Source organism: Artibeus jamaicensis, unplaced genomic scaffold (genome assembly GCF_021234435.1).
Source record: "Artibeus jamaicensis isolate MK-2021 breed Jamaican fruit bat unplaced genomic scaffold, CSHL_Jam_final contig_490, whole genome shotgun sequence".
Classification (NCBI taxonomy): Eukaryota; Metazoa; Chordata; class Mammalia; order Chiroptera; family Phyllostomidae; genus Artibeus; species Artibeus jamaicensis.
This window is the reverse complement of record NW_026521861.1, coordinates 58,026-83,647: the sequence shown is the minus strand read 5'-3', so window position 1 is coordinate 83,647 and position 25,622 is coordinate 58,026. Positions and strand designations below refer to the sequence as shown.

General features: G+C 43.9%; 1 protein-coding gene across 5 annotated transcripts in view; it reads left to right on the top strand.

Moving 5' to 3' along the window:
- DNMBP (dynamin binding protein) overlaps nt 1–24,895 on the top strand; it is a 101,587-nt gene extending 76,692 nt beyond the window's left edge. For all 5 annotated transcript variants that reach the window (XM_053668434.1, XM_037166328.2, XM_037166327.2 and 2 more), the window contains 13 exons: nt 1,460–1,653; nt 2,472–2,571; nt 7,408–7,555; nt 8,341–8,358; nt 8,728–8,927; nt 10,086–10,216; nt 11,238–11,342; nt 15,655–15,783; nt 16,577–16,909; nt 17,307–17,486; nt 19,099–19,297; nt 21,222–21,769; nt 23,259–24,895. In XM_053668434.1, the coding sequence (XP_053524409.1) occupies nt 1,460–1,653; nt 2,472–2,571; nt 7,408–7,555; nt 8,341–8,358; nt 8,728–8,927; nt 10,086–10,216; nt 11,238–11,342; nt 15,655–15,783; nt 16,577–16,909; nt 17,307–17,486; nt 19,099–19,297; nt 21,222–21,769; nt 23,259–23,444 (2,471 nt within the window). In that variant the 3' untranslated portion in view covers nt 23,445–24,895. The remainder of the gene's footprint in view (nt 1–1,459; nt 1,654–2,471; nt 2,572–7,407; nt 7,556–8,340; nt 8,359–8,727; nt 8,928–10,085; nt 10,217–11,237; nt 11,343–15,654; nt 15,784–16,576; nt 16,910–17,306; nt 17,487–19,098; nt 19,298–21,221; nt 21,770–23,258) is intronic.
- The last annotated feature ends 727 nt before the right edge of the window (nt 24,896–25,622 follow it).

Here is a 25,622-nt window from a genome sequence, read left to right as displayed (position 1 = left end):
GCCTAGTTTTCTAAAGTAGTTTGAATACTTGTATTTTTGCATCTTAGGGCTGGAAAAATTCTTGTAATTATACTGAGACTTACTAATACATTTACCTACCAAATCTGGAGTTAAGTGATTCTTAAGGAATTTGAAATAAACAGCAGAGATTGCTTCACTGTCGAAGTTTTGTTGGTTGTTTATCTGAGTATTTAATGTTCATTTTAATGAACAAATGCCATCTCATCTACATAAATAACTCTCATATGTGTCTAAGTTACAGGTAACTAAAAAGTTAATAACAAGATGACTTATTTGTTTTCATTTTTAGGTTGTGCAGTGTGGTTCTGCAGGGGTTTTTTTAATTGGAAATACCATTAAGAAACTTCATGTTTATAGCCCATTTGTATCTTCTAGGACATTTGAAGTAACAAACCCTGCTTGTGAGGCTTTACTAATGTTTTGATAGGAAGTCTCTAAATAATTTTTGCATATTTTATTTTATGTTGATGTTAATTCACCATCACATGACTGGAAAACAATGGGTTCTGTTCCCATAGTATTTATTTTAATGTGGTATATCAGCAATTTTCAACTGGTGTGCCACAAAAATCTTTAAAGAGGTCAGAATATTGACTTCTTTTTCCTTAGAATGTCAAATAAAAAAATGATAACAGCCAATGCAACAATAGCCATGTGGTGTGAATGAATGAAAATTATATTTACTTTTTTTTGTTAGATTGTCAAAAATGGATTTTTTAGTGTGCGGCAGAATTTTAGTAATTAGTTTATATATTACTAATATAAACTAATAATGAGATGCCAATGAGATGAAAAAGGGTGAAAATTGCTGTGCTATATCATTGGTTTTTTTTTTTTTAAAGATTTTATTTATATTTTAGAGCCAGGAAAAGGGAAGGAGAAAGAGAGGGAGAGAAACATCAGTGCGTAGTTGCCTCTCATGTGCCGCCTGCTGGGGATCTGGCCAGCAACCCAGGCATGTGCCTTGACTGGGAATCAAACTGATGGGAACCTGACCCTTTGGTTCTCAGGCCCACATATATCAATGATTTTAACAGACAGTCTTGTATTTCTGCTGTTGAGATCATGGAATGGATTATATACCTAATTAAATGAAAGCAATTCTTGATGGGAACAGCAGCTTTTTCAACCTCTTTGCTAAGGCAGTTTTATGAGGACACTGATTTGTCCTCATAAAATTGACCAGCCACTCTTTGTTTTACGACAAATTCTAAAAATGGTACTACACAGATGGGAGAGGTTCTCTCTGCAGCCATGACCTTCCAAGCTCTTTGTCAGTTCATGAGTGGAACTGGCCTGTGGGATCAGGTTTCCTGATAGTTGACATCTGTGAGGCCTTCAGTCCTCAAGGACTGCGTTCCTTTCACATCAAACTGGTGTGAGCACCAGAGTCCCGCTTTGGCACAGAGACACTGACCCGTTTTCTTTTCCCTTCTAGAGATGACGCTCCTCTCCTCTCAGTCTTCCTCACCAGTGGCCTCTTCTGGGTCTGTGTCCACTGAAAACCCAGAGCAGAGGATGCTGGAGAAGAGAGCCAAGGTGGTAGAAGAGCTTCATCAGACGGAACGAGACTACATTCGGGATCTGGAAATGTGTATTGAGCGGATCATGGTACCCCTGCAGCAGGCACAGGTGGGAACTGTGGGAGCAAGTTACCTTTACCTTGACCATGGTTCTCCAAGCCTCAAGTATCAGGACACGGGAGCTTTCACCACATGGATTTATTGTGTTTGAAGTAAAGGCTGTGGCTGCTGCTCTTAACTCAAGGGTCTCAACATATGTGTGTTAACTGTGTTAATTTAAGCCATCAGCATCCTGTCACTACTCAAGTCCACTGTTAACTTATCAGACTGACTGGAGTAACACCCAGCATGTTTTGGCTCCTGAAAACATTGCCAGAGAGGTTGGATTGTCACTTCACTGGAAAGGCTGTGTACTAACACAGTGAGGGCTGGGATGACTGGCTCTAGCACCTGATTGTATACGGTTTAGTTAGAAAACTCTCATGTGCATATGTTAGGTAGTTTTCTAGATGCTGGAGTTGGAAAAAGAGGTTAACAGTTCCTGGGGATCTGCAGTCCTCACTGCCTGTTACTTGACCACCTGGACCAGGTGGATTTGTGTCTGGAACAGTCACTTCCGAGAACTTCTGTAGGAAGTGGGTGCTGCCATCAGATTCCGGGTGCTGGGTGGGAATATGTATCCCAGTGTAGTTACAGACCAAATTGTTTCCACCGTCATTTTACTAAGGTCATATGGGGTCAATAGTTGGATCAAGGGCAAAGGTGACACTAAAGCTGGTGGTGGATGTTTCTATTCTGGAACCTTCGTGAAGGCGAGTGAAGATGACCTTGAATGGCTCGACTGTCCTGGAAGAGGTGTTTCTAACATGAATGATACACTGTTGATTTCACTTTCATGCATCTTTACATTTTGTTTCTCTTTCTCAGATACCAAACATTGATTTTGAGGGACTTTTTGGAAACATGCAGATGGTGATAAAGGTCTCAAAGCAGTTACTGGCCGATCTGGAGATCAGCGATGTTGTGGGTATGCAGTCCTGCTGTTGTTTCAGACGCAGCTTTTTTCTTTTTATAAACTTCATAGATAGGAGGCAGGAGCAGGGCCTTGCTGGTACTGAGTAGTTCTGCTAAGAAATGAAGTTTTAGTTACTGAGTTCAGAGGTTATTTGTACATCAGCTTCTTCCCTTTACAGCCCCCTTTGAGGTGATACAGGATATTCACAGTAGAAGAAATTTTAGCTCTCAGTGTGGTGTTTCCCAGACAGACAATGCAGCCCAATCATGGTCGCACCCAGGATATATGTTTTTTAATAAAATAGAAAATATTGGAATGTACTGCAAATAATAAAAATAACTGCAGTTCCTGAAACTTTTATTTCCACTCCTACATATATGTGCAATGAGTCATGATTTAAAATGTGTGTATTTATGTGGGTCATTGTCAAAAATGTTTGAAAAACAATCAATCTGTTTCTTTTAAACAAGGGAACTGTATTAGTTATTTATTTCTAAGTAACAAGTTATGTCAAAACTTAGCAACTTCAGACAGGAAACATGTATTATGTCATAGTTTCTCCATGTTGGGAATCCAGGAGTAGCTTAGCGGGTGGTTCTGGCCCCAAGTTTTCATGAGCTTGGAGTCAAGAGTCAGGCTGCTGGCCGGGGCTACTGCCATCATCGTCTGGGGCTTAAGGGCCCACTTCCAAGGAAGCTCACTCTGCACTGCAGGCCTCAGCTCCTCTGCACGGCTGTCCTGCCAACATGTCAGCCGGCTTTCCCCAAAGTGAGTGATCCGGGAAAGACAGGAGGCTCAAGATGGGAGCCACAGTGTCTGTCTAAGTCTGACCTTGGGTATGACATACCATCACTGCTGCCACATTTCATTGGTCAGAGCAGCCCTGGTACAACATGGGAGGGAGCATCTTACCATTTTGCTGTTTTATTGGAATCACAGTCACAATATGCTACTGTAGTCGCCAGATCCTACTAAGCATCCAGCAGAAGTAAAAGTGGCCCTGTGTTATTTAAGAGTGAGCAAGCCTTTTCCAGAGTTTCCCAGTCAGGTTTCTCTTTATTTCTCATGGGCCAGAACTGGGTCACATGCGTACACATGAACTGATCACTAGAAATGGGAATGGGGTCATGATTTGGCTTAGATTAGGCAGTATTCGTGTGACTCGCCTGGAAATAAATAGGAAGCAGAATCAGGGCTCTGTCCCTCTGAAGGAAGGAGTGAGGTCCTTGGGATGTTAGGTGACAGCGCAACAATGCTAACGTGTCCTGAGTGTTTGTTGTACACCCCCCCCCCCTTCAGAGATCTGTCAGGCTTGATCTCATGTGTTCCTTACAACAGCCCTCTGAGATGTAGGTGCTGCTATTAATCCTACTGTACAGATGAGGAACCTGAGACTTAGAGGGAAAGGAGTTCGTCCAAGGTCGCCAGGCTAGTGACTGATGGGGCTGCCATTCAAGCTTATGTCTTTTTGGTGTCCTATGCATGCTGTTCACTTCTAGCTGAATGTGTGATACTTTGTGGAAAGGTAAGAGAAACTGGAGACCGGGGTCTCGCTTTAACTGGAGAGGTCAGAGGTTGGGAACTGAGGACAGAAAGCACATACTGACTGACTGGAAGCAAGCCCTGCTGATCTCGTGTTGATAGAATGCCAAAGCAAAACCACCAAATGATAAGATTTTATAAGGCATTTGAAGTAAGTACCTGTAGATCATTTATTTAAATTATGAAAGAAATGAGAGAAATTGATTGGAATCTAAAAGAGATTATTAAACAATTCTTTTTTCTCCTAAGTTATTTTATTACCTGTATATTATTACAACAATAAAATAGGAAATTAAAACAAAATATCTATAATCTCACCCCCAAAAGATATCAACTGTGTTTATTTTTCACTTCTTCCCTTGCACTTCTTTTCCCAAGACAAACAGGAATTGGGTAGTAGACTGAGGTGTGTGGAAGGTACACAGAGATGGTCCTGGGAGCTGGAAGGTTCAGGACCCCGGCAGGAGTGTTAGCTTCACAAGGGAGGGGTGACACGCAGTGGCCCTGACGTGCCCGAGGTGGGGCGGAGACTGGGAGAGCACTACACTGGGTGGTGCTGGTTGTAGGGCAGGGAGTCAACCAGAAGGCCAGGCAGTACATTCAGTGCGGAATTAATAAAGGACTAGATTTGGAACATATGAGAAGGGAAGGTGGTGAGAAGTCAGAGAAAGGGAAATTAAAGCTTTATTGAGCCATTAGCAAATGGCAGATCGGCACGAATTGCATAAGCAATTTTTTAATTTCGTTTAAGTTCCTTATTTTAATATATAGGGTCTGCCGCAAATAATGCCTCTTTTTTTTTTATTACAAAAGATTTTTGTTCCCCAAATCTTTTCTTATGAAAACATAAGCACCTTATTCTGTAACATAACAATATCATGCTCAAGCACACCATATGACATTTTAGGTGAAATGTTCAAATTAAAACTAAATTATTACACTCACATTGTTACTCCAACCACCCTCCAGGCAGGCGTTACTTCTGCCAGATGCTGTACTTTAAGTTTAACTTATTTTAATACATTCACATGTCGCAAAGTTAGAAAAGTGCAAAGAACCGATGAAAAGTGTGTTATGCATCCCCCAGCTACCCAGCTCTTCTCAACCAGAAGCAAGCAGTTTACCACTTTCCTTCTGTCTCCTTCCAGAGGTAGTTTATCATATACCAGCACTTACATACATAGTTTTCACTTTAGTTCGCCACCCTATTTTTAAAAATTATACCAATGGCGACATACTTCAAACTGTCCTGCACTAAGCCTTTTTTCCCCTCTCAACACTGTACCTTCCAAGCAGTTTTATAACCCAGGGAAGAGGGATAACTCAGCAAAAAGAAGAGGAAATCTAGGGTGCTGGGGAGAGCAGCACTGAGTTCACTCAGGCACCTCACCGGAGAAGGAGTCCAGTGCAGCCAGGACAGGGTCCAGTGGGGAGGGAAGGAAGGACAGACGGCAGGTGTCCGGGGCTCAGGTGAGTGAGGGGAGGGGGAAGGGAGGGGGAAAGGAGTACTGGGAGACTGTGTGTGTAGTAATACATTAAGGGACTGGCTTTTCAATTGTTTCAAACATGTCCCACAGAAAGAAATGCATTTTACATAAGGATACATGTTTATATGTATGTGTTTGTGCTTACATTTACTATGTGCAACGTTTTCTGATACGTTCTTTATTGTTCTGTTTCATTTTCCCAAAAGAGTGCTGATCACAACCTGTGAAGTAGATTTCATGACCCACATATGGGTTGTGACCCACAGTTTCAAAGACTCTGGAAATGAAGTTGTAGCTTTACTAGTCTGTAGTCCCTGTAGAATGGTCACTATCAGGAAGGCTGGAGAACAGTGAAGGGGGAGGAGTGTGAATACTCAGCTGAGTGAGAGCTAAGGTTCTAGGGATGCTGGTAGGGAATAGATACAAAGGAGTAATGAAGAGGAGGAGGCAGGCAACAACTACCAGGTGGTGAAACCAGATGGTGGATCGCTGGCCCAGGGATTCCAGAGTGGCCCTGAAGGTTAGGAGGAGTCACCCCACTCCCACTGCTGTGCCCTTGGAGTCGCAGGGTCAGACAGACGTGAGGCTGCCACTGAGACAGGGCAGCATGGGTGGTCTGTTTATGAACACAATCAAGTTTCTTTACAGATTCCTGGTATGATTAAGGGAAGACATTTAATTTACACAGAAACCGATCTTCACAAGACTAAGGAATTCCATAGGACCCAATGTAGACGGAACAGAGGCGACATTGTAGAGCAAGGGCTGGGGTCCCTGTGGGAGGGGCTTATGCCCAAAGCAGCTGGTAGAAATAGTCAGGGGGAGCAGTGAGTAGGATTGTATTGAGAGAGGAGCACTGTTTGTGGGGAGCAGTGCAGGCTGAAGAAGGAAGGACCGAGTGTGCTGGGAGGAGGAAAGAAGGGCAAGAGTGAGAGCAGTTTTCACAGGTCGGGGAATGGGCACCGTCTGGCTGCAGCTCTGAATGACGCGGGAGCTACACTTACACCTCACAGGCTGTGGACCAGGGGTCTGTGGCTACCTCTCAGACAGTCCATGAACTTGGATCGAAAAAATAATTACGTCTTCATTTTCAGTAATTTCTAAGTGAAATTTAGCATTTTGTGAGGTATGCATATAGGGAATAACTCACACATTGTTAGCAGTACCTGTGACTTTATCGCCATCTGAAGCCACATGCTCATATCACATTAGGTTGTTGCAAATGTCAGCCAGAAGCAGCTACGATGACCAGTTTCGTATGTCACTCATCGTACTTTGAAATTATAGTGACTATTGTCGGAGTCACTGCTACATTTTGCTATTTAATACTTTATAAAAAGTACATGTTACTGTATCATATGTTTAGAGGTTTATATGATAGATATTTTAATATAATTCAAGTCCTACATATTTGGTTTATGCAAGAAGAAGAGGTTGGAAACTGCTGCTGTAGTGGGATCTCTTCATCGCTGTGGAGATTTTGGGGGGGCGCGTAGAGAGTGGGGGTCCTGGTCACGTACGACATGGAGAATACTCACAGACCCTCGCTCTGCCTGGCTGCAGTGTCAGGGACCTGCAGTGCGAGTGTGTGCACTGAAAAATAAATACATGGACGACATGGTTCTCTTCAATTTTGCTTTAAATAAGTAGAATTTTAAACTATTACATGGAAATTTCTTACTAATTTGATGTATAGTCTTACTATCATTTTTTGTGATAGGATTTAACTGATTTTAAAGTTGGCTTGTGTTACAAGCCTTACATTTAGGATACTGAAAAGACAGTCTGAAAATACTGTATATCTGTGTGTGTTTCAAAGGTCCTGTGTTTCTTGACCACCGGGATGAGCTTGAAGGGACATACAAGGTTTACTGCCAGAATCACGACGAGGCCATCTCTCTGCTGGAAATCTATGAGAAGGATGAGCGGATCCAGAGGCATCTTCAGGACTTCCTGGCAGATCTTAAGTAGGAGTTTTGACCACTTCATTTCTATCATAGCTCTTTAGTTTTGCCTTTTGAACATCACTCCCATGTGCATGTCTAGACTTCTTATGCCCATCCATCTTATTTTAAACATAAATGATGTATCATTATAGGTCCTATTAGGTACCGTACTTTGCCGTGTATAATGCACACTATTTTGCCCAAATTTTTGAGGGATAAATAAGGATGCACATTATACATGGGTATAATGATTACATACCATGGGCATAACAATCCCGTGTATAGTGCACATGAAACATGGGTACGCTTTATACACAGAAGTGCATTATATGTAGCAAAATGTGGTCACTTACCTTTTCCCATCATATATCATGGAAATCTTAAGTGGTTTCCTGCTTGTAGTTTTATCCATTTTAGTCACTATTATCTATACATACAAAGTATTAAGGGAGCATTTTCAGGTAAGAAGTAGCCACGAAGGTAGTTTGGTCCAAATAAACAAGAATATAGGTAAGAAGAGCAAATTCATTTATTCTTGATCATCAGGCACGATTCTCCTGGTCTTACGGAGGCAGGTTGATGTATATATCTAAGTAGGTCAAAGTGAAGTTAGGGGCTTACTAATTGTTTAAAACAGACTACATGTGCTACCATGGACATTCATAATTTCTCTTTTATCCCATGTGATTTTTTTTGTCCACCCAACTACTAGGCATTAACGTTCAACTGATTTGCTCTGAGAAGACTGTGAAATCAGTATTATCTCTAACCAGCTCTCTTTTCTTTTCATGCTTGCCGCCCTGCAGGAGCCTGTACAGTGAATGGTAAGTTCCCTCGCCACTTGCACAAACTCACTTCTCTATTTTCTTCCTTTATAGACAGAAACCTAGAAGTATTGTTGATTTACCTTGCTATATTTTTCTCCATAGCACTGGACAGCAAGCAATGATTTAAATGCAATTTATTTGTTTATCCCCAGTCTCCTTTCTTCAGACAGGGTCTTTTTTATGGTCTACTAAATCCCCAGCACCTGGCACAGTACCTGGCATTTACCAGGTGTCCAGTGAATGTGAATTAGTGAAAGCAGAAGCAGGGTGAAAAACAGGGCTATATCCAGGAATAGCAAATACTATCTGTAGGCCCTGTGTTATTTATTGACGGTGGAGTAAAGTCTGTTTTTCCTTCTCTTATAGGGGATGCACAAATTATATTAACCTGGGCTCCTTCCTCATCAAACCAGTACAGAGAGTAATGCGTTACCCACTGTTGCTAATGGAGTTGCTGAATTGCACCCCCGAATCTCACCCGGATAAAGTGCCTTTGACCAGTGCAGTCCTGGCCGTCAAGGATATCAATGTCAACATTAACGAGTACAAAAGGCGGAAGGATCTGGGTAAGAAAAGCGTACTTGCTTCAAAGGAGGCATGCCCTTGAGAATGTTCTCCTTCTCCCCAGAATTATTTTACCAGAGATGGGCAAGGCAGATTTTAGTTTATAGGATGATGATAAAGAAACAGTAGTAGAATTTGGGGGAAATGTGATAGGAAGAAAGAGAACAGTAATAATAAAAGTACAACCATGGAATATTGGAAATACACATCTCTGCTAAAGCTTATGGCAACACGAGTCTTTCCCAAGAGATATGAGACATTGGAAAGTGGCTCATCAAGGCTGCCTTTGGGCACAGATGATTGCCTTCTCAGCCTGTCGAAGGCGATCCTTCTCAGTCTGTGCTTACATTTGTTTCTTGACACGACTGGCTTGCTATTTTACTGTCTCCAGCTAAGTTAGGACTTCTGGTCTTCTTTTAGAAAAGCCCAATATGACCACGTCTCTGGATCCCAACAGTCCTGCCTTCACCCAGTAACCTGCCTCTCTGGTCTGAGTTCCTTCCGTCCCCTCCCAACACTGCGCAGTCAGTTGCCAGCCCACCCGCTTTTCCTTTATAATGGAGAATGAACTGAACCATTTCTTTTTCATCAATGTTTTGTTGAGCTTCTAATTCATACACTCGAGCAGTATGGTGAACATGCTAACTGATGCATTATTGACATCCTCAGAGAATCTGTAACGCAGTATGACCTCTTTTCCTGTTACTCCACCCTTCTCCCCCCTTGACCTAAAACTTTTCTCTGCCTAACCGTGTCACCCACATTCATAAGTCATGTTGCTTGTGGCTACAGAAGCTTTCTGGCCATCTAGCCCTCTGTCTGGGCTCCTCTCTCCTGATGTAATTTCATCTTCCTCAAAGATAAATCGTCTTTTTGCTGCCCTCCAGCCTTCCCCTGGCAGTCCATGTGCTGTGATCTCCAGTCTTTTCTGCGGATTGTGCCTAGTGTGTGACACAGTGGTCAGTCATATAACTCCTGCATGGCATTTTCACCGTGCATGATAACTAGATAATTCTATCTGTCCATAAATATTGATTTGAATTAATAATTCATCTTTACTCATTATAAGCTCATTGAAATCAGGCACTAGCTCTAGTTTGGGTCGTTGGTTTTGCTTTGTGCTTGTTCTGTAGTCTGACTCAACTTGACTCACTCCCTAGTCCTCAAGTATCGGAAGGGCGATGAAGATAGCCTCATGGAGAAAATTTCGAAACTGAACATCCACTCCATCATCAAGAAGTCCAACCGAGTGAGCAGTCACCTGAAGCACCTCACTGGCTTTGCCCCACAGGTGAGGGACCTGCGCTTGAAGGTTCAGCTTGTCTGTGGCAGCTTTTCGGGCCTCCATGGGGCAGCTTACGTGGTGTCAATGGGGATGACTCCCTACTTAGTGCCTCCCCTGGTGTTTGCTGGCTGGTGGCCACAGGACCCTGTAGCTACTGTGATGTCAGTCCACCCACCCAGCCCTCTCTCAATGCCTTGGTGAGCTGCCAGTGTGCACAAAGGCAAATCAGAAAGCCAAAATCAATCACCTTATAATAATTGTGGCTTTAGACACCCATAAGATGCTTATAATTTATTTAGGGAGACAAAATTAAAATTGCAGACCTATTAACCTAGAAGGGATTTAAGAGCTCACCCAAGTTCAACACCATATGTCACACATAAGGAAATACAAAGTCTGAGGGTTGGAGTTACTTGAAAACCAATTTGTGGGCAGTCGTGAGAGTAGATCCAAGGTCTCCAGCCTTCCCGCACTATACTGCGTGTACACAGTACCAGTAGGGGAAATGCAAGCTAGAAAAAAGTCAGTTGCTAAGTTTTTGGTTTGTTTTCTACACACTGTAGGAGTACTTAAGAAAATGAGCTCTATGAGCATAAGCTTCGTGTTGCCAAGAGACTTAATCTGAGCCTTTCAAAGGAAGGGGGCAGGTTGGGCATAGCGAAAGCAGAGGGCATACCAGGCAAGGGAACAGCATGGGGCGAAGGCACAGAATCAACACATGTGGCAGGTGCCAGCGAGACTGGTGGAGGGAGCGGCCTGACCTGCTGGAGCAAGGGTGTCCGTTAGGAGCAGAGGAGGTAAGGTCTGAAGGCGGGGGTGGGTGGGGGTGGGGTTTACATATTTGGGAGATCTTTCAAAGCCATGTAGAGGTGTTTAAATTCAATTTAGTATGATTCGGGGATATATCAGAGGTTTAAAATATAAACAAAAGATGTTCTTAAGAAAGATACTTTTGTCAATCAGATCGAGAGAGAGAGCAGATCGAGAGAGTTCCGATCTGCTAACAGTACTTGTTCATTTTGAACAGATAAAAGATGAAGCATTTGAAGAAACAGAAAAGAACTTCCGAATGCAAGAAAGACTGATCAAATCTTTCATCCGAGACCTGTCCCTCTACCTCCAACACATCCGGGTGAGTGAAGACATCGCTGTAGTTCAGGTCACACACGGTGTCACTTGGTCCGCTTTCCTGTTCATCCAGTGCGTTGTTGAATGTTGATTAATCTGGATTCAAATGAACATTATGTTATGATACATTTTTAATTATATTGCATTGGCAAAAATTTCATTTAGTTTTTTCCATTAAATTAAAGACACGTTTTTCATTTTCACCAATAACTTTATTGATTTGGATATTTTGAGCATGTCGGCTGTCTCCTGCTATTGGCTTCTAGTGGGTAGAGGCCAGGGTTGTTGCTAAACATCTTCCAATGCATGAGACAGTCCTGCAGCAAAGAATCATTTGGCCAAAATGTCAATAGTACCAAGAAACTTCACAAACCACTTTTGACACATTCAGTCACAGCACCTTCTTTAAAACTGCACAAATCTTTTTTTTTTGCATGTCAGTTGCATTTTTACCTTTCTTGAAATAATAAAGTGTAATACGCCAAAATGTTGTGTATTTTCTTCCATCTTCTATATTAAAATGGCTGCACAACAATTCACCAATTTCATAAGCATTTTTTAAATGCACACTGATGATAGCTGTCACAATACAGTCTAACAAAATTATTTTGAATGAAGTTAAAGACAACTAAGCACTACTAGAATCATTGTACAGAAAAAACTAAACAGACTTTTTGGCCAACCCCATAGGTTATTTAAAAGTTGAATAACCTTTAGCTATGGCTGGTGTGGCTCAGTGGATTCAGTGCCAGCCTGTGAACCAAAGGGTTGCTGTTTCAATTCTCAGTCGTGGCACATGCCTGGGTTGCGGGCCAGGTTCCCTGGTGTGGGGCATGCAAGAGGCAACCACACAGTGGTGTTTCACTCCCTCTCTTTTTCCCTCCCTTCCCCTCTGTCTAAAAATAAATAAATAAAATCTTTTTAAAAAGTTAAATAACCTTTAGAGGATCAGCACTTGTATTCATTTTAAGTGGTCCAGCTCTCCCTCCCTCTCAGTCTTCCCCACCACTGTTTTTACTGTCTCCAGTATCTAGTTATGTAAGAAGCACTTGTCACAATCATTTTAAAGACAGAATAGTAAGAGAATAGTTCCTAGAGAGGTCTTTCTAATAATAATACTCGTTTCCAACTCATTCAGTTGCTATGCAGAGTGCCTCTGAGGTGGGTAGAACCTCGGCTGGGTCTGGAGAGCTGGCAGAGCAGAGGAGCTGGGGCCCAGTCAGGGCCAGGACTAGGACCCTTTCTGTTCGTACTTCTGGTTTCTCCACTGATTCCATAGAATGGTGTTTACCTACATATATGCAATACCCATTTCCCTCACGTGAAAATCCTGTGTTACGAGTTTTCTTAAAAAGATGTTCTTTGCTTTAAAAAAATAAAACTTTTTAAAAACTAACTAAAATGTATAACTTTCAAAAGCCACCAATGGGACAAGTAAAAAGTAAAAGTAATGATTCTTCCTGCCTCTCCCTCTCTAAAGATGCCTGGTCACCTTCTATAGAGGCAGGTGGCGTTTATTACATTCTTCTCTCCTCTCATGTGTGTGGGGGAGTTACACATTGTTGAACATCTTAGGTTTTGTACTTAATAACATCATTTTTAAAGGATTTTATTTATTTATCTTTAGAGGGGAAGGGAAGGAGAGAGGGAGAGAAATATCAATGTATGGTTGCCTCTCGTGTGTCCTCTGCTGGGAATTGGCCAGCAACCCAGGCATGTGCCCTGACTGGGAATCGAACCACAATCCTTTGGCTCAAAGGCCCACACTCAATCCACTGAGCTACACCAGCCAGGGCTTAATAGCATCATTTTGGAAGTCAGTTTGTACGTGTACACACAGAGCTCCTTGCTCTTATTTTTTAATGCAGGATATTTAATTATATGGGCATGCCAGAATATATTTAACTCGTCCCCTGCTAATGGGCATTTAAATTCTTTGTAGTTGCAAAAGATTAGAAACATCGGCACAGGGATACCCTTGAAGATACATAATTTTCTGATCTTTGTGAATATAGCTGAAGGCCCAGTATACTGTATTCTCTGAGCCTAATCCTGACAGTGTGAGTTTGGCTACTGTTAATGTGCATGTAAAATACATACTAATGTATGAAATGATTTCCCCATCCCTTGCTAACACAGTGTTATCAAAATTAAACTGCCTTATCTTTGTAAAAGATAGGTAAAAGCATGCTATTTTAATATAATTTAAATTTTCATTTCTTTGAAAGAAGTTGAGAATAAGTTTTTTCTGTGGTTTGTTTATATTTGGGGGCACTTATTTATTATTTATTTGTCTTTTTCTTGTTGATTTGTGGAGCCTCTGTACATATTGGAGAAAATAGCCCCGTGCCTGAGATGATGATTTACAAATTTTTACCCCACTGTTGACTTCTGAGTTTGCTTGAAGTGTTTTCTGTGTGTAGAAAAGTTTCATTTTTGTTGAGTCTAATTAGACTTTTATGGCCTCTTAGTTTTGTGTCACACTTTAAAAAGACCTTTCCTATTCAGAGATAACAAAGACAAGTATCTTGCATGTTTTGGTACAATTATCATTTCATTTTTTTTAATATTAAAGTTATTGATTTAGCTGGAATTTACTTTAGTATACAAAAGATTTGAGGTAGGGATTCAACTTTTATTTTCATACATGGTTACCTGATTGTCATCATTTACTGAGTAATCCCCAGGGTGGGAAATCCCCATGGGTGTGAAATCCCCCCGAGAGTTTCTTTCAATATCAAACTCTCCCTGTTCATGTTTGAAAATGTAATTAGGTAAAAGTTAGGGTTTATAAAACTTTCAAGGAGCACATTGGCTTCCAGTGAGAGATTTGAGCAAAAAAATATTGGGTCAACCACCTCATCTGAGAGCTTTACCTTACAGTTCCTCTATTTGGCTGTTTTTCTCTATGTTTTCTAAATGTGTAGCAAGTGAACACCTAAGCCCCCAACTCTTGAAAGACTCATCTCCATAGCAACAGGTAGAAGCATCTGCGGCGGCGCACGTGGAATGCTGACAGCCACTTGGCGGGCAGATCAGTTTGGTTGTGATTGCTAACAGTGGAAGTTCAGGGAGAAAATTACAACAGTTTCATCAGTGACATAACATGAAAAAGCCCGGGCGATAGTAACATCAGATAATAGGTTGGTTGATAGAGCCAGCGAGGACAGAAGCTGAGGGGCAGTGACCATAATTTGGTCTCCACATGGGCATGTGGACTGATATTTTGCAAGTTCACAACATTCCTTTTGAAGAACGTCTTAAGAGGAAATCTTGTTTTCCATTTCTTCTCCTACTCAGGTGGAATTAGAAAGATTCCCCACTTTATCTTTTCTGCAAAACACGGGCTTTATGTATTTGTACAGATAGAGGACTTAAAGACAAGAGGTCTAAAAATGTGGTAAAATGAAACGTCAAACCAATGGGGGGGGTGGGCTGGGATGGGAGTAAAAGACAGGAAACTGTACTTGAACAACAACTAAAATAAAATTAAAAAAAAAGAAATCTTCCCCCTCTGAAATAAATAAATAAATAAAATGTCAAACTAATATATGAGGCACTGATGTTTTTGCCTTAAGGGATTTCATTTACCCCTGAAATACATAAATGGAGTTTTAGATTTTTATTCCGGTTAGCATCAAAATAACAAGCTTTCTCTAAACTTAAATAAAGAAGGCAGAAGCTCACCATAGTTTTGTGCAGCCAAAGAAAACCAGCCTGGGCTTTAAAAACTGTTGGGATCAGTTAGTAAGGTGTTTATATACACATTCACTTATTTTTTTCATTTTTTCCAGCATCACTATAATTGAGTCCTGCCTTCACATAAGTGATATTATGTATAAGGAGGTATTTTTGCAAGGAAAAGCAGAGCCAGCGCGATCAGGAGCGCCAGGGTCTGAGTGTGAGAAGCAAGGCCACGTTTACCCACAGGGCAGTGTGCGGTCAGTTCAGAGGTGGCAGCAGGAGCCAAGCTCAGGGAGGAGAGATGATCACTCGTGATCATAACCCTGCAGGGATTGACTCTAGTTTAATAATTTACTTTTCGATGCATTAAGATACCCTCAAATTAGGGACATAGGGAAATACTAAAGACTTGATAAAAGCCCTCAACATTGTTTCCATGATTAGAAGTCTCAGGCTTTTTCCCTTGTGCCCATAAACCCTAGTTTATGACAGAGTGCTTGTTTCAGAACTAAATTGTTACACTGTAGAGAAACAGTTTAATTCTGGACCCCTTTGGCTGCTATTGAGGATGAATGATGGAGGCTAGAAAGCTCTGTTTGATCTCATTTGTGTTTGTTTCTAACCGGCCCCAGGAATCGGCCTATGTGAAAGTGGTGGCTGCTGTGAGCATGTGGGACGTGTGCATGGAGAAGGGACACAAGGACTTGGAACAGTTCGAGAAGGTGCATCGCTACATCACTGACCAGCTCTTCACAAACTTTGTAAGTGACTGTCTTCAACACACTTTTCATGGGTCAGGCCTCTTCCTGGGTTCTTTCCGACGTCCCGCTCTTGGAAACGTTAATTCCACAAAGACGCGTCCTGTGCACTAGGAGTTCCAGCCATCCTCCAGGGTAATTGTATCAGGATTTTATATTCAAAACATGATTTTCAGCCCTGGCTGGTGTGGCTCAATTCCGAGTCAGGGCACATGCCTGGGTTGCAGGCCAGGTCCCCAGTGAAAGGCAACCGCGCATTGATGTGTCTTTCTCTCTCTCTATCTCCCTCCTTTCCCCTCTCTCTAATAATAAAGAAATAAAATCTTAAAGAACAAAACCCATGATTTTCTTATTTTTTTAAAGATTTTATTTATTTATCTTTAGAGGGGAAGGGAAGGAGAAAGGGAGATAAACATCAATGTATGGTTGCCTCTCATGTGTACCCTGCTGGGAACTGGCCTGCAACCCAGGCATGTGCCCTGACTGGGAATTGAACCTTGATCCTTTGGTTTGCAGGCCCATGCTTAATCCACTGAGCTACACCAGCCGGGGCTTTCATGATTTTCAGTAAGTTAAATGGATAGGTAGCACCTATATGTATTCACACAGATTTTTTGTGGGGTGTGTATGTATATACATAGGGTGTTGGGTAAATAGACACTTGGATCTGTGTGGGTATAGCTTGTGCACTAAGAGCGAAGCAGGTGTTACAGGACGTAACCAAGTCAGCCTGAAGAGTATTTCGGAAAATAGCAAGTGTAGAATATTGAGCCACATGCTTTTCTTGTTCCTACAGAAGGAGAGGACAGAGAGGCTCGTCATCTCGCCACTAAATCAGTTGCTGAGCATGTTTGCAGGGCCCCACAAGCTGGTCCAGAAGCGCTTTGACAAGCTGCTGGACTTCTACAACTGCACAGAGCGGGCAGAGAAGCTCAAGGACAAGAAGACCCTGGAGGAGCTGCAGTCGGCCCGGAACAACTACGAGGCCCTGAATGCGCAGCTGCTCGACGAGCTGCCCAAGTTCCACCAGTACGCCCAGGGCCTCTTCACCAACTGCATCCTCGGCTACGCCGAGGCCCACTGCGACTTCGTGCGCCAGGCGCTGGAGCAGTTGAAGCCACTGGTCTCGGTGAGTCCCGGACTCCCTGCCATGCAGAATTTACCTCTGAAGTGCTGATGTTTTTCTGGAAGTGTACAATGGGGTTGTTTGAGACCTTATTCAAACTATGTAGATTAGATATGTTATTAAGTCAAGCCCGTTAGGAATTAGAATTCTTGATCACTTGATGGTGCTGATAAAAGCCATGGCTTTTAAATGGCTCTCTTGCCACCTTGCTCAGTCCCCAGGAGAGCCAGCTAGCTACCTGCCTGGTCCCTTGGGTCGGGCTGCAATGCTGGTAGCTTACACAGAGCAAACGCAGTTGAACTTTAGCTTCCAGTTGGGTTTAATGAGACTGTCATTCCGGGATCATTCATCCGTGTTCTCTTCTCTCCTCTGTCTCTGTCTGCTCTGCCCACGGACTCAGTTACTTAAAGTTGCCGGCAGAGAGGGAAACCTCATCGCCATCTTCCACGAAGAGCACAGCAGAGTTCTGCAGCAGCTGCAGGTCTTCACCTTCTTCCCAGAGACTCTTCCATCCACCAAGAGGCCGTTTGAGAGGAAGACTGTGGACCGCCAGTCTGCTCGAAAGCCACTCCAGGGCCTGGTGAGTGGAGAACCAGAACAGGGATGTGCAGCTTTGTTAAAAGAATGTGAACTCAGGAACTCGATCCCCTGGGTTTAGACCCCGGTATGGACACTGAACTCAGTGTGTCCATGAGCACGTATCTTAACCTTTGTGCCTTGGTTTCTTCATCTGTGAAACACAGATAGTAATTGTAGCTGCATCATAGAGTCGTCATGAGGTTTAAGTGAGTTAATATATGTAAGTACCCGAACCACTGTGACTTGGTTTCTTCATCTCTAAAACACAGTAATAATTATGGGTACATCATAGAGTTGTTATGAGATTTAAATGGGTGAGTTTAGGCAAAGCACTTACAAATTGCCTGGCAATTAATGAGCAGTATGCGATTGTTATTATTATTTTCTTACATTTTATTTATCTTTAGAGAGGGTGAGGGAGGGAGAAAAAGAGGGAGAGAAACATTAATATGTGAAGAGATACATCAATCAGTTGCCTTTTGCATGCCCCTATCTGGGGACATGGCCAGCAACCCAGGCATGTGGCCTGACTTGGAATCGAACTGGCAACCTTTCAGTTTGCAGGCCAGCACTCAATCTACTGAGCCCCACCAGCCAGGGCCATGGTTACTATATTTAATATTGATGGACCCAGCTCTCTCTCTACAGGTTAGCAATTTAGTAGGAGTTTAGATACTTTATAAAAAATGGAGAGTAAAGGTTACTGAGTTCTCATTTATCAAGTCTCGTTCATTCATTTACTCACCATTGCTGAACATTACAGGTGTGCCTACTGGTACTTGATAGTGACTGCCTGTAGTTTTCTCACCCTTGATGTGTACTGCCAAACGCCCTCTGGAAAGCACCCTTGGATTTCAGTCTGTGCTGAGAAAGAGTTAGTAAAGTGTTATTTCTTTGACCAGTTAACGAAGGGGACTGACTTAAAGAGTATGCTAATTCTGCCAGGCCTCCTTATTTTTGACCATGTATTAGAAAAAATAATTATTTAATTTAGTGCCAAACAGTTTGTGGTAGACTGCTTTTTTACCTGGAGTTATTTTCTTTTTTAAACTCAATTCCTCCATATTTTGAAAGCTTTGGTTACAATATCCCAGATTACATCAGGTCATAATCTAAAGACTGGATGTTTGTCTTTATTTATGTTTTTGCCCCATATCATCTCATAAACATTATTTTTTATTAACTTAAAAGGGGAATCCAATGCATTACTACTTTTACTTTATCTTGTTTTTATAGATATTATTTGTTTTTATAGACAGGGAAGTCAGCATGAGGAAAGTCTCAGTTGTTTAGCTTCATAGAGCAAACTATAAGAAGACCTAGGAATATCAGGTACCTTGAGTCCTTAGGTGGGTTTAATCACATCGTTTTTGTCACCAGATAATGGAGTAAAACTGTGTTAAATGTCCTTAATAGCCGCAGAGGCACGGGAGCATGACAGGAGAGCACGGTTTTGACCCAGTCACGGGACTGACTCGGGCACAAGCACAGCTGATGGGGGAGTGAGCGGCCGGCTCTCGTCTGCCCCTGTGTCTGAGACTCAGACTGCGTGTTGGGATTAAAGAACGACCAGGGGGGACTTTGCTGATGGTATTTCTTGTGTTGCCTTTCAGCCAAGTTACATAATGCAGTCGGAGGAACTCCGGGCCTCCCTTCTGGTGAGATATCCCCCCGAAAAACTCTATCAAGCAGACAGGAACTTCAACGCTGCTCAGGACCTGGATGTCTCACTTCTGGAAGGTGACCTGGTGGGCGTGATCAAGAAAAAGGACCCCATGGGCAGTCAGAACCGCTGGCTGATTGACAATGGAGGTAAGAAGGTTGGACATCAGGTTACTGTCACTCTAAATGAGGATGAAGTTGATTCGGGCTGTACCCAAATCTTGTCCAGGCCAGGAAAACATAGGAGAGTCTTTGATTAGAGGGAAAAACAACCTTAAAAGTTCTGTCCATCTCTAGAGAATATAATACTAGTCACTGCTGGAACAAAGCCCGTCCTCAGTTTTGTTTTTGTTTTTTTACAAATTCCAGGAGAGATTCTGGTGCCCCCGGCAAGGCCTCGCTCTGTTCCACAGCCGATGGGGCCTGAGCCCTGGCGGGCTGTTCGGGGCAGACCACAGCCCGAGCGGCCCTCTTCCTGTTAAAGGCTGTAAGCAAGAGGTTTAGTTTGCTTTTTGAGTTTTTCCCCAGAACAATCCCACCTTATGACTATTTATGGAATGACTTTAAAAATGGCTCCCAGCTTTTTTTTCTGGTTGGGGTGGGTGGGGAAAGAGTAAGAATTAAAGAGTAATACTAATCCGTAATCCTTTCCCCACAATCCCAAAATGTGAAAAGCTTTGAAAAATCAAAGGTTTTTGTTTTTCAGAGCGCATTTGTCATAACTGGCCTGACCTGGACTCATTTGGTGGCAAAAAAAGTGACTAGAGTGACATGGGGCTATTCATAATCATCACTTACCCCTTTTGCATTTGAATATGGGGTACTGACCCAGACGCTGCTGGGACATTCTGAAATCTGTAGTATATGTACTTGATTACCAAAACAGAACTTAAAACATTTTAGATAAGGATTGTGGGCATATATAATAAACATTTACGTTCACATTGCCCCAAACTGAAAATTTTAACATTTCTCAGTTTCGTTAAAAGTACTTTTGGATTTTTTCCCTCCCCCTACTCCTGTTTACCCAAAACTAGAGATTGAAATGGGAAAGGAAGGGACAAAGTCTGGGGCCTTCCAGGGTGACGGGCAGGTGAGAGTCTCTGATGGCTTCGTGGGCAGATAAACTCCTGGTAAAGATCCAAGCTGTTCAAAGAGCTCCATCATCCTCAGGGTTTGTAAAGTGGTAGCAAGAAGGCCGCGGTATTGGGGCAGGTGTTAGAACCTCTGCCCCTCGAGGCCTGCCCAAGGGACCCCTCCCCATCATCCAGCAGACAAAACAAATGGGTGCCTGCATTTTTTAGCTCTAGGGAACACACTGAAGATCTAGACAGAAATGGCTGGTGCCTCACTTAGGGGTTACATACTCTGGGTCCCTGCCTGGGCAGATATTTCTTTCTTAATATTATAAAACATTTTTCTTTTGATTAGGGATCTCAATTCCTAATTTATGACTTAAAGTTTTAGCTGCAGCATCTTAGGCAATTTATTAAAGTGAACATGTGCCGCACACATGTTGTGTGTGTATTCTAACGAGTATAAACAGCTTGCCGCTTCGGGCTGTTCTCACAGGGTTCCCACCGCCTTCCTAAACCAGAGGCGGGGGTCCGAGTTTGCGGGCGGAAGGAGGGCCAGGAGGAGGCATGTCTGAGGGCTCCGCCCTGATGAAGACGGTTTCTCGGATCTCTCTTTACCATACTGTTGGATGTAGCGCATCCTTTGTTAAGCTGTCCCTTAGTCTTTTTTCCCAAGATCTAAATATCATGTTAAATTGTCTCTACATGCTCACCGTCCAGCTTGTCCTTTCTATTGCTCCCCCTTGACTCGGCACAGGCCCCGAATCCCTCCTCCGTTCTGAGGCTGTAACAGGAGTGAGCTGGCAGACAGGCCCAGCGTTTCGTCCCCTACCCGCACTGTATCCCGGCACTGACGTCTCATCTGTCTTGTCACTGGGCATCTTATTTTGTGTCTTTCACTCATAACCCAGCTTTTAAACCACAGTTTCTTCTCTGTTGATTCCCCGTCCCTCCTTCCTTCTACCAAGGCTCTTCATGTGTGTTTTTCTTTCTCATAGTCACCAAAGGCTTTGTGTACAGCTCCTTCCTGAAGCCCTACAATGCCCGTCGCAGCCACTCGGATGTCTCTGTGGGCAGCCACTCCTCCACTGAGTCCGAGCACAGTGGTTCTTCCCCCAGGTTCCCTCGGCAGAACAGCAACAGCGCCTTGACCCTCAACCCCAGCAGCATGGCCGTGTCCTTTACCTCCGGCCCTTGCCAGAAACAGCCTCAGGATACATCTTCATCGAAGGAACTTGACCAAGGAACTCTCAGTGCTTCCTTAAACGTGGGCAGTTCAGAGGGCAGTCTTTCCAGCTGCCCTTCGGACCCACACTTCACCTCCCAGCCCAGGCCCTGGGACTCCACAGATGTGGCCCGAGACATTGACCAGCCCGCCCCCACCCTGAGGAGCTACCGAAACTCTAGGCATCCAGAAATGGCTGGTTGCTCTGTACCAGGACGATATGGGCAGAGTAAAGACCTGGTAAAAGGGGGCGTAAGAACAACCCAGTCTCTGGAAGACAGAAATGAAGAGCCAGACAGCAGTGAGGCGGCAGGCAACCAGGTGAGTGCTCCCAGCTCACCGGTCAGAACAGGCGGCAGGTGTGTTGTGGGTGCACATGATGCTTTTCCAGGAGAGGGGCCGAGTCACAGGCCTGCAGGGCCTGGGGTGTGGTCTGGAGGTGGGCTCACAGACAAACGCTGTGAAGCACACACAGAAACTCGGTGCTGTGACCTCAGCACCCCTGGGTCCTCTCTCTGGCCAACTCGTCATAGGCGACTTCTGAGCCCCTTTGTCGTTGGGCATTTTCAAGGTGTTATGCTGAAAACTGTTCCCACTTTTCCAGTTCACTAATTCCTTAGTTGTGTAAAGTCTGCTGTTTAACCCATTACTTAGTTTTTTTTATTCAAATACTGTGTTTTTTGTTCTAGAATTGAGAAATAAAATTCTGGCTCTGTTTCAGTTTTTCCTATTCCTTTTGTCATGGCTTATCATCGTCTTGGGGATTTGAATATAGCCTTTGTATTGTGAACATTTAAACCTGTATCTTTTAAAGCTGCCTTCAGATTCACGGCTGAGACGCCCCTGGCTCACCCGCTTGTGTCCTCTGCTCAGTCATGGGGCAGTGAGTTGCACGTCTGTTACACAATGTTTGTCTGTGAGCTTACCTCCCGGGGGGGTTGCCTTTGTTGAGAGACTCAGTCATGTCCTGGGTTGTGGGAGCATTTGCCTTCGTCGGGCGCTGGATGCCAAAACACCAGTTTTCACACGAGTTTCTCAGCTCAGACGCTCCACGCCACGTTCCCCAGGGTGCAGGTGACCACAGTGCCTGTTTCTCTCTGATGAGTCTGACTCCGCGCAGCCCAGGACAGACATCCCAGTTCTGGACCTGCCAGTGAACAGTTTTCTAGACACACTGGGGGAGAAAATGGCCCTTTTTTAGACTCTCACTTTGTGTGGGGAGCTCAGTTCTAGCCTCCTCAGCCCCCGCCCCTGACCAAGTCCTGAGCACCAGCCCTCAGCCGGGAGCTTGTCCTCGTGCCCTGGTGGCCTCATGGCTTCCCCTGCTCGTGAGCGCTGCTCTCTCTTTGCCTTACACCTTTGTCATTGTCACCTGGAGATCATCCTTTTCAGCTTTGAGGGTAGTCGTGGTTTCTTTTTTTAAGTTTTTGAAATTCAGAATTCGTATGTTTGGGTACAGAAGAGTATCCTTATATCCCATCCACCTTACGTATTGATGGAAGGTTCCTTCTTGTACCATTTAAGGCAACTCCATGTGCATTTTGGTTTTCTCTGATTTTGTCCTGTCCATTGTGGTAACCACGAGCTATATGTCGCTAACAATGATATAATTTAAATTTATGTTAGTTAAAATTAAATGTAAAAATTAAGTTCCTCTGGCTTACTGGCTGTGTTCCAAGTGCTCAGTAGCCACGTGTGTCTGGGGCCGCCATGCTGGACGGTGGGGCCCCCTTTCCTGCGGCACATGCTGTTGGACAGCGCTGCTCCAAGCGTTTCCCGTTGCCTGACTCGTTTTTTCTCCCTCACACAGGTCTATTTTGCTGTCTATACCTTCAGAGCACGGAACCCAAATGAGCTGAGTGTGTCAGCCAATCAGAGACTCAAGATCCTGGACTTCAAAGATGTTACAGGAAATACAGAATGGTGGTTAGCCGAAGTTAATGGGAAGAAGGGCTATGTTCCATCCAATTATATTCGCAAGGCTGAGTACACCTGAACCTGTTCTGCTTCCCACTCATCTTCACCACCCTCGCTTCCTTCTGCTGAAAGGTTCTCATGGTCCACTGAGAGGGCACCTGCTCCAGAGACTCTGGCCCTGTCTGCATTGCTTACCCATGCCACAGGGGGGCGCAAGATTCATCTCATTCTCCATTGGGTTCTTAACCTTGATGCTTACTAGAATTGCTAGAATTTGCAATGAACCCTGGGGCTTGAAAATTCTGTGACCATAAGAAGAGCGGCAAGTCCAGGGTCAGCCCATGGAAATGAGAAATTTCTAATCAGAAGACCAGTATCCTACGTATGCTGGGAGCTATACAGTGGTGTTAGAAGGTGTTGGTTGTACTGTACTGAGTTTGGGGTGGCCTTCTGCTCCACGACCACCTGACAGAAACCAACGTGGATGAAAACAACTGTCCGGAAGCCCTTTTTAGGCTGCGCTTCTGCCTGTGGTGAGGAGTTTGCTGAGATTGTACCAGTTCTGGTGTTTCAAAGCTTCAGTGCCTCACACACACGCACACATGTGTGCCCGCCCCGATTTCTAAAAGTCCTTCAAACACTACCATGTGTAAACTTTCTTATTTCACTGCATTTCCAGATTGGGTGTGCAGCATTCAGCTGCTCGCCTCATCCTTTGGAGAAGCATCGAGCATCTTTATTTTCCTCCAACCTTTATCTGAAAGGTTCTCATTTCTTTTAGGTGCAGACACCTGCGCCTGACAGTCACCTCTACTTTAATCATTCTGCGTGTGACAGTCTCTTCTGGTGCTCTCTTCTGCAGCTCAGTAACTGACGGACTTTCTTAGGACAGGATCTGGCTCCAGCCACACCACTAAAGTACTCGCTCTACAATGAGCTGAAACCAGTCCAGCCTGGTGGGAGACTGGGAACCTTTGTCCTTCGTGCAAGCATGCTGCTATCCACAGGTGCAGAAAACAAACACGTGTGTCTTATTTAAATTCAGACAAGCAGCCCTAAATGTAGTTTATCCTAGACTTTGAAATAAGCATTTTCTGTCTTACCTCTAACCTCCATGCTTCAGAGAGCACAGTCTACGCCAAAAAGGTTCTCAAGTGCCTGATAGCGCCTACTCCGGCCTCAGGAAGGTACTGGATAATTTTCAGACGGGGGCTCCCCCTGCAAGTTTTCTCTGAGCAGCGCTCTCATTTAAGGGCCTGCCCCCCATAGGAAGCCTGCCTTGGAATGGGAAACTGCAACAATTCGTAATTTCTTAAAGGGCGTTAAGAACAGCCTGACAGCCCCTTTTCCTCCAAGGGCACCTTCGGCAGAAACACCCTGATGCTCAGGAGACGCCCGTGGACCCCAGAGCCCCCACTCGTCTGCGGGTCGGCCAGAAGGCAGCGATGCAAGCCTCTTGTGAATAGTGTTTATATTTAGAGATGTTTCTATTGAAGTAGTTGTTTTATAAATAAAAGCATTTCTAAGGGCCTTGAGTATGTTGTCTTGCTTTCCCTCCACGTTGTGCCTGAACCTTCCTGTTGGGTTTCTGAGGGCCCCTTGCTGACAATTAAGGGATGCCCAAATTCCAGGAGAAGGGGGAGGATAACTGCAGAAATTCAAGTCAAACACCACTTGTCAAATACAGTATCGGCGGAATTACTGTATACTCACAAGATGTCCATGCTGCGGGTGATTGCCTCTTCATTTTAAGGCATTTTATGTTATCAAATCCTGGCAGAACAGAGGGCTGAATTCTCTAGGCTGGAATTCCTAAGGTTACTATTTACCTGATGTTACAGTTCTGGAAACTGATGCCCTCGAGGTTAACAAGGCCACGAGGCTGTAGTGGGGGGAGATGGGGGTGGGGGTGTGGCAGGAGCACCACAGAGGTGGCATTGAGGACCACGCACGGGTGACTCAAGCAGTCACATGTATTGCTAAGGGACAGAAATCATGGGTGACTAGGTAGACTCCCGGGAAAGAAACTTACAGGTCAACTCTTTCGTTTTCTGGATTAGGAAATGGGTCCAGCGACTTGCTCGAATCAAGTTTCTGATGGATCCTGAGTTTACACTTGGGCCTCTGGCTCTCAAGCTGAGTCTTGACAACTTATTCTGGAGCCAGACTCTTGGACTTCCTTCACTTAAGAGCTTCGTGACCTTGGCAACTTACCTGACCCATGCTTCAGTTTCCTCAGCTGAAGTGGGGATGGCAG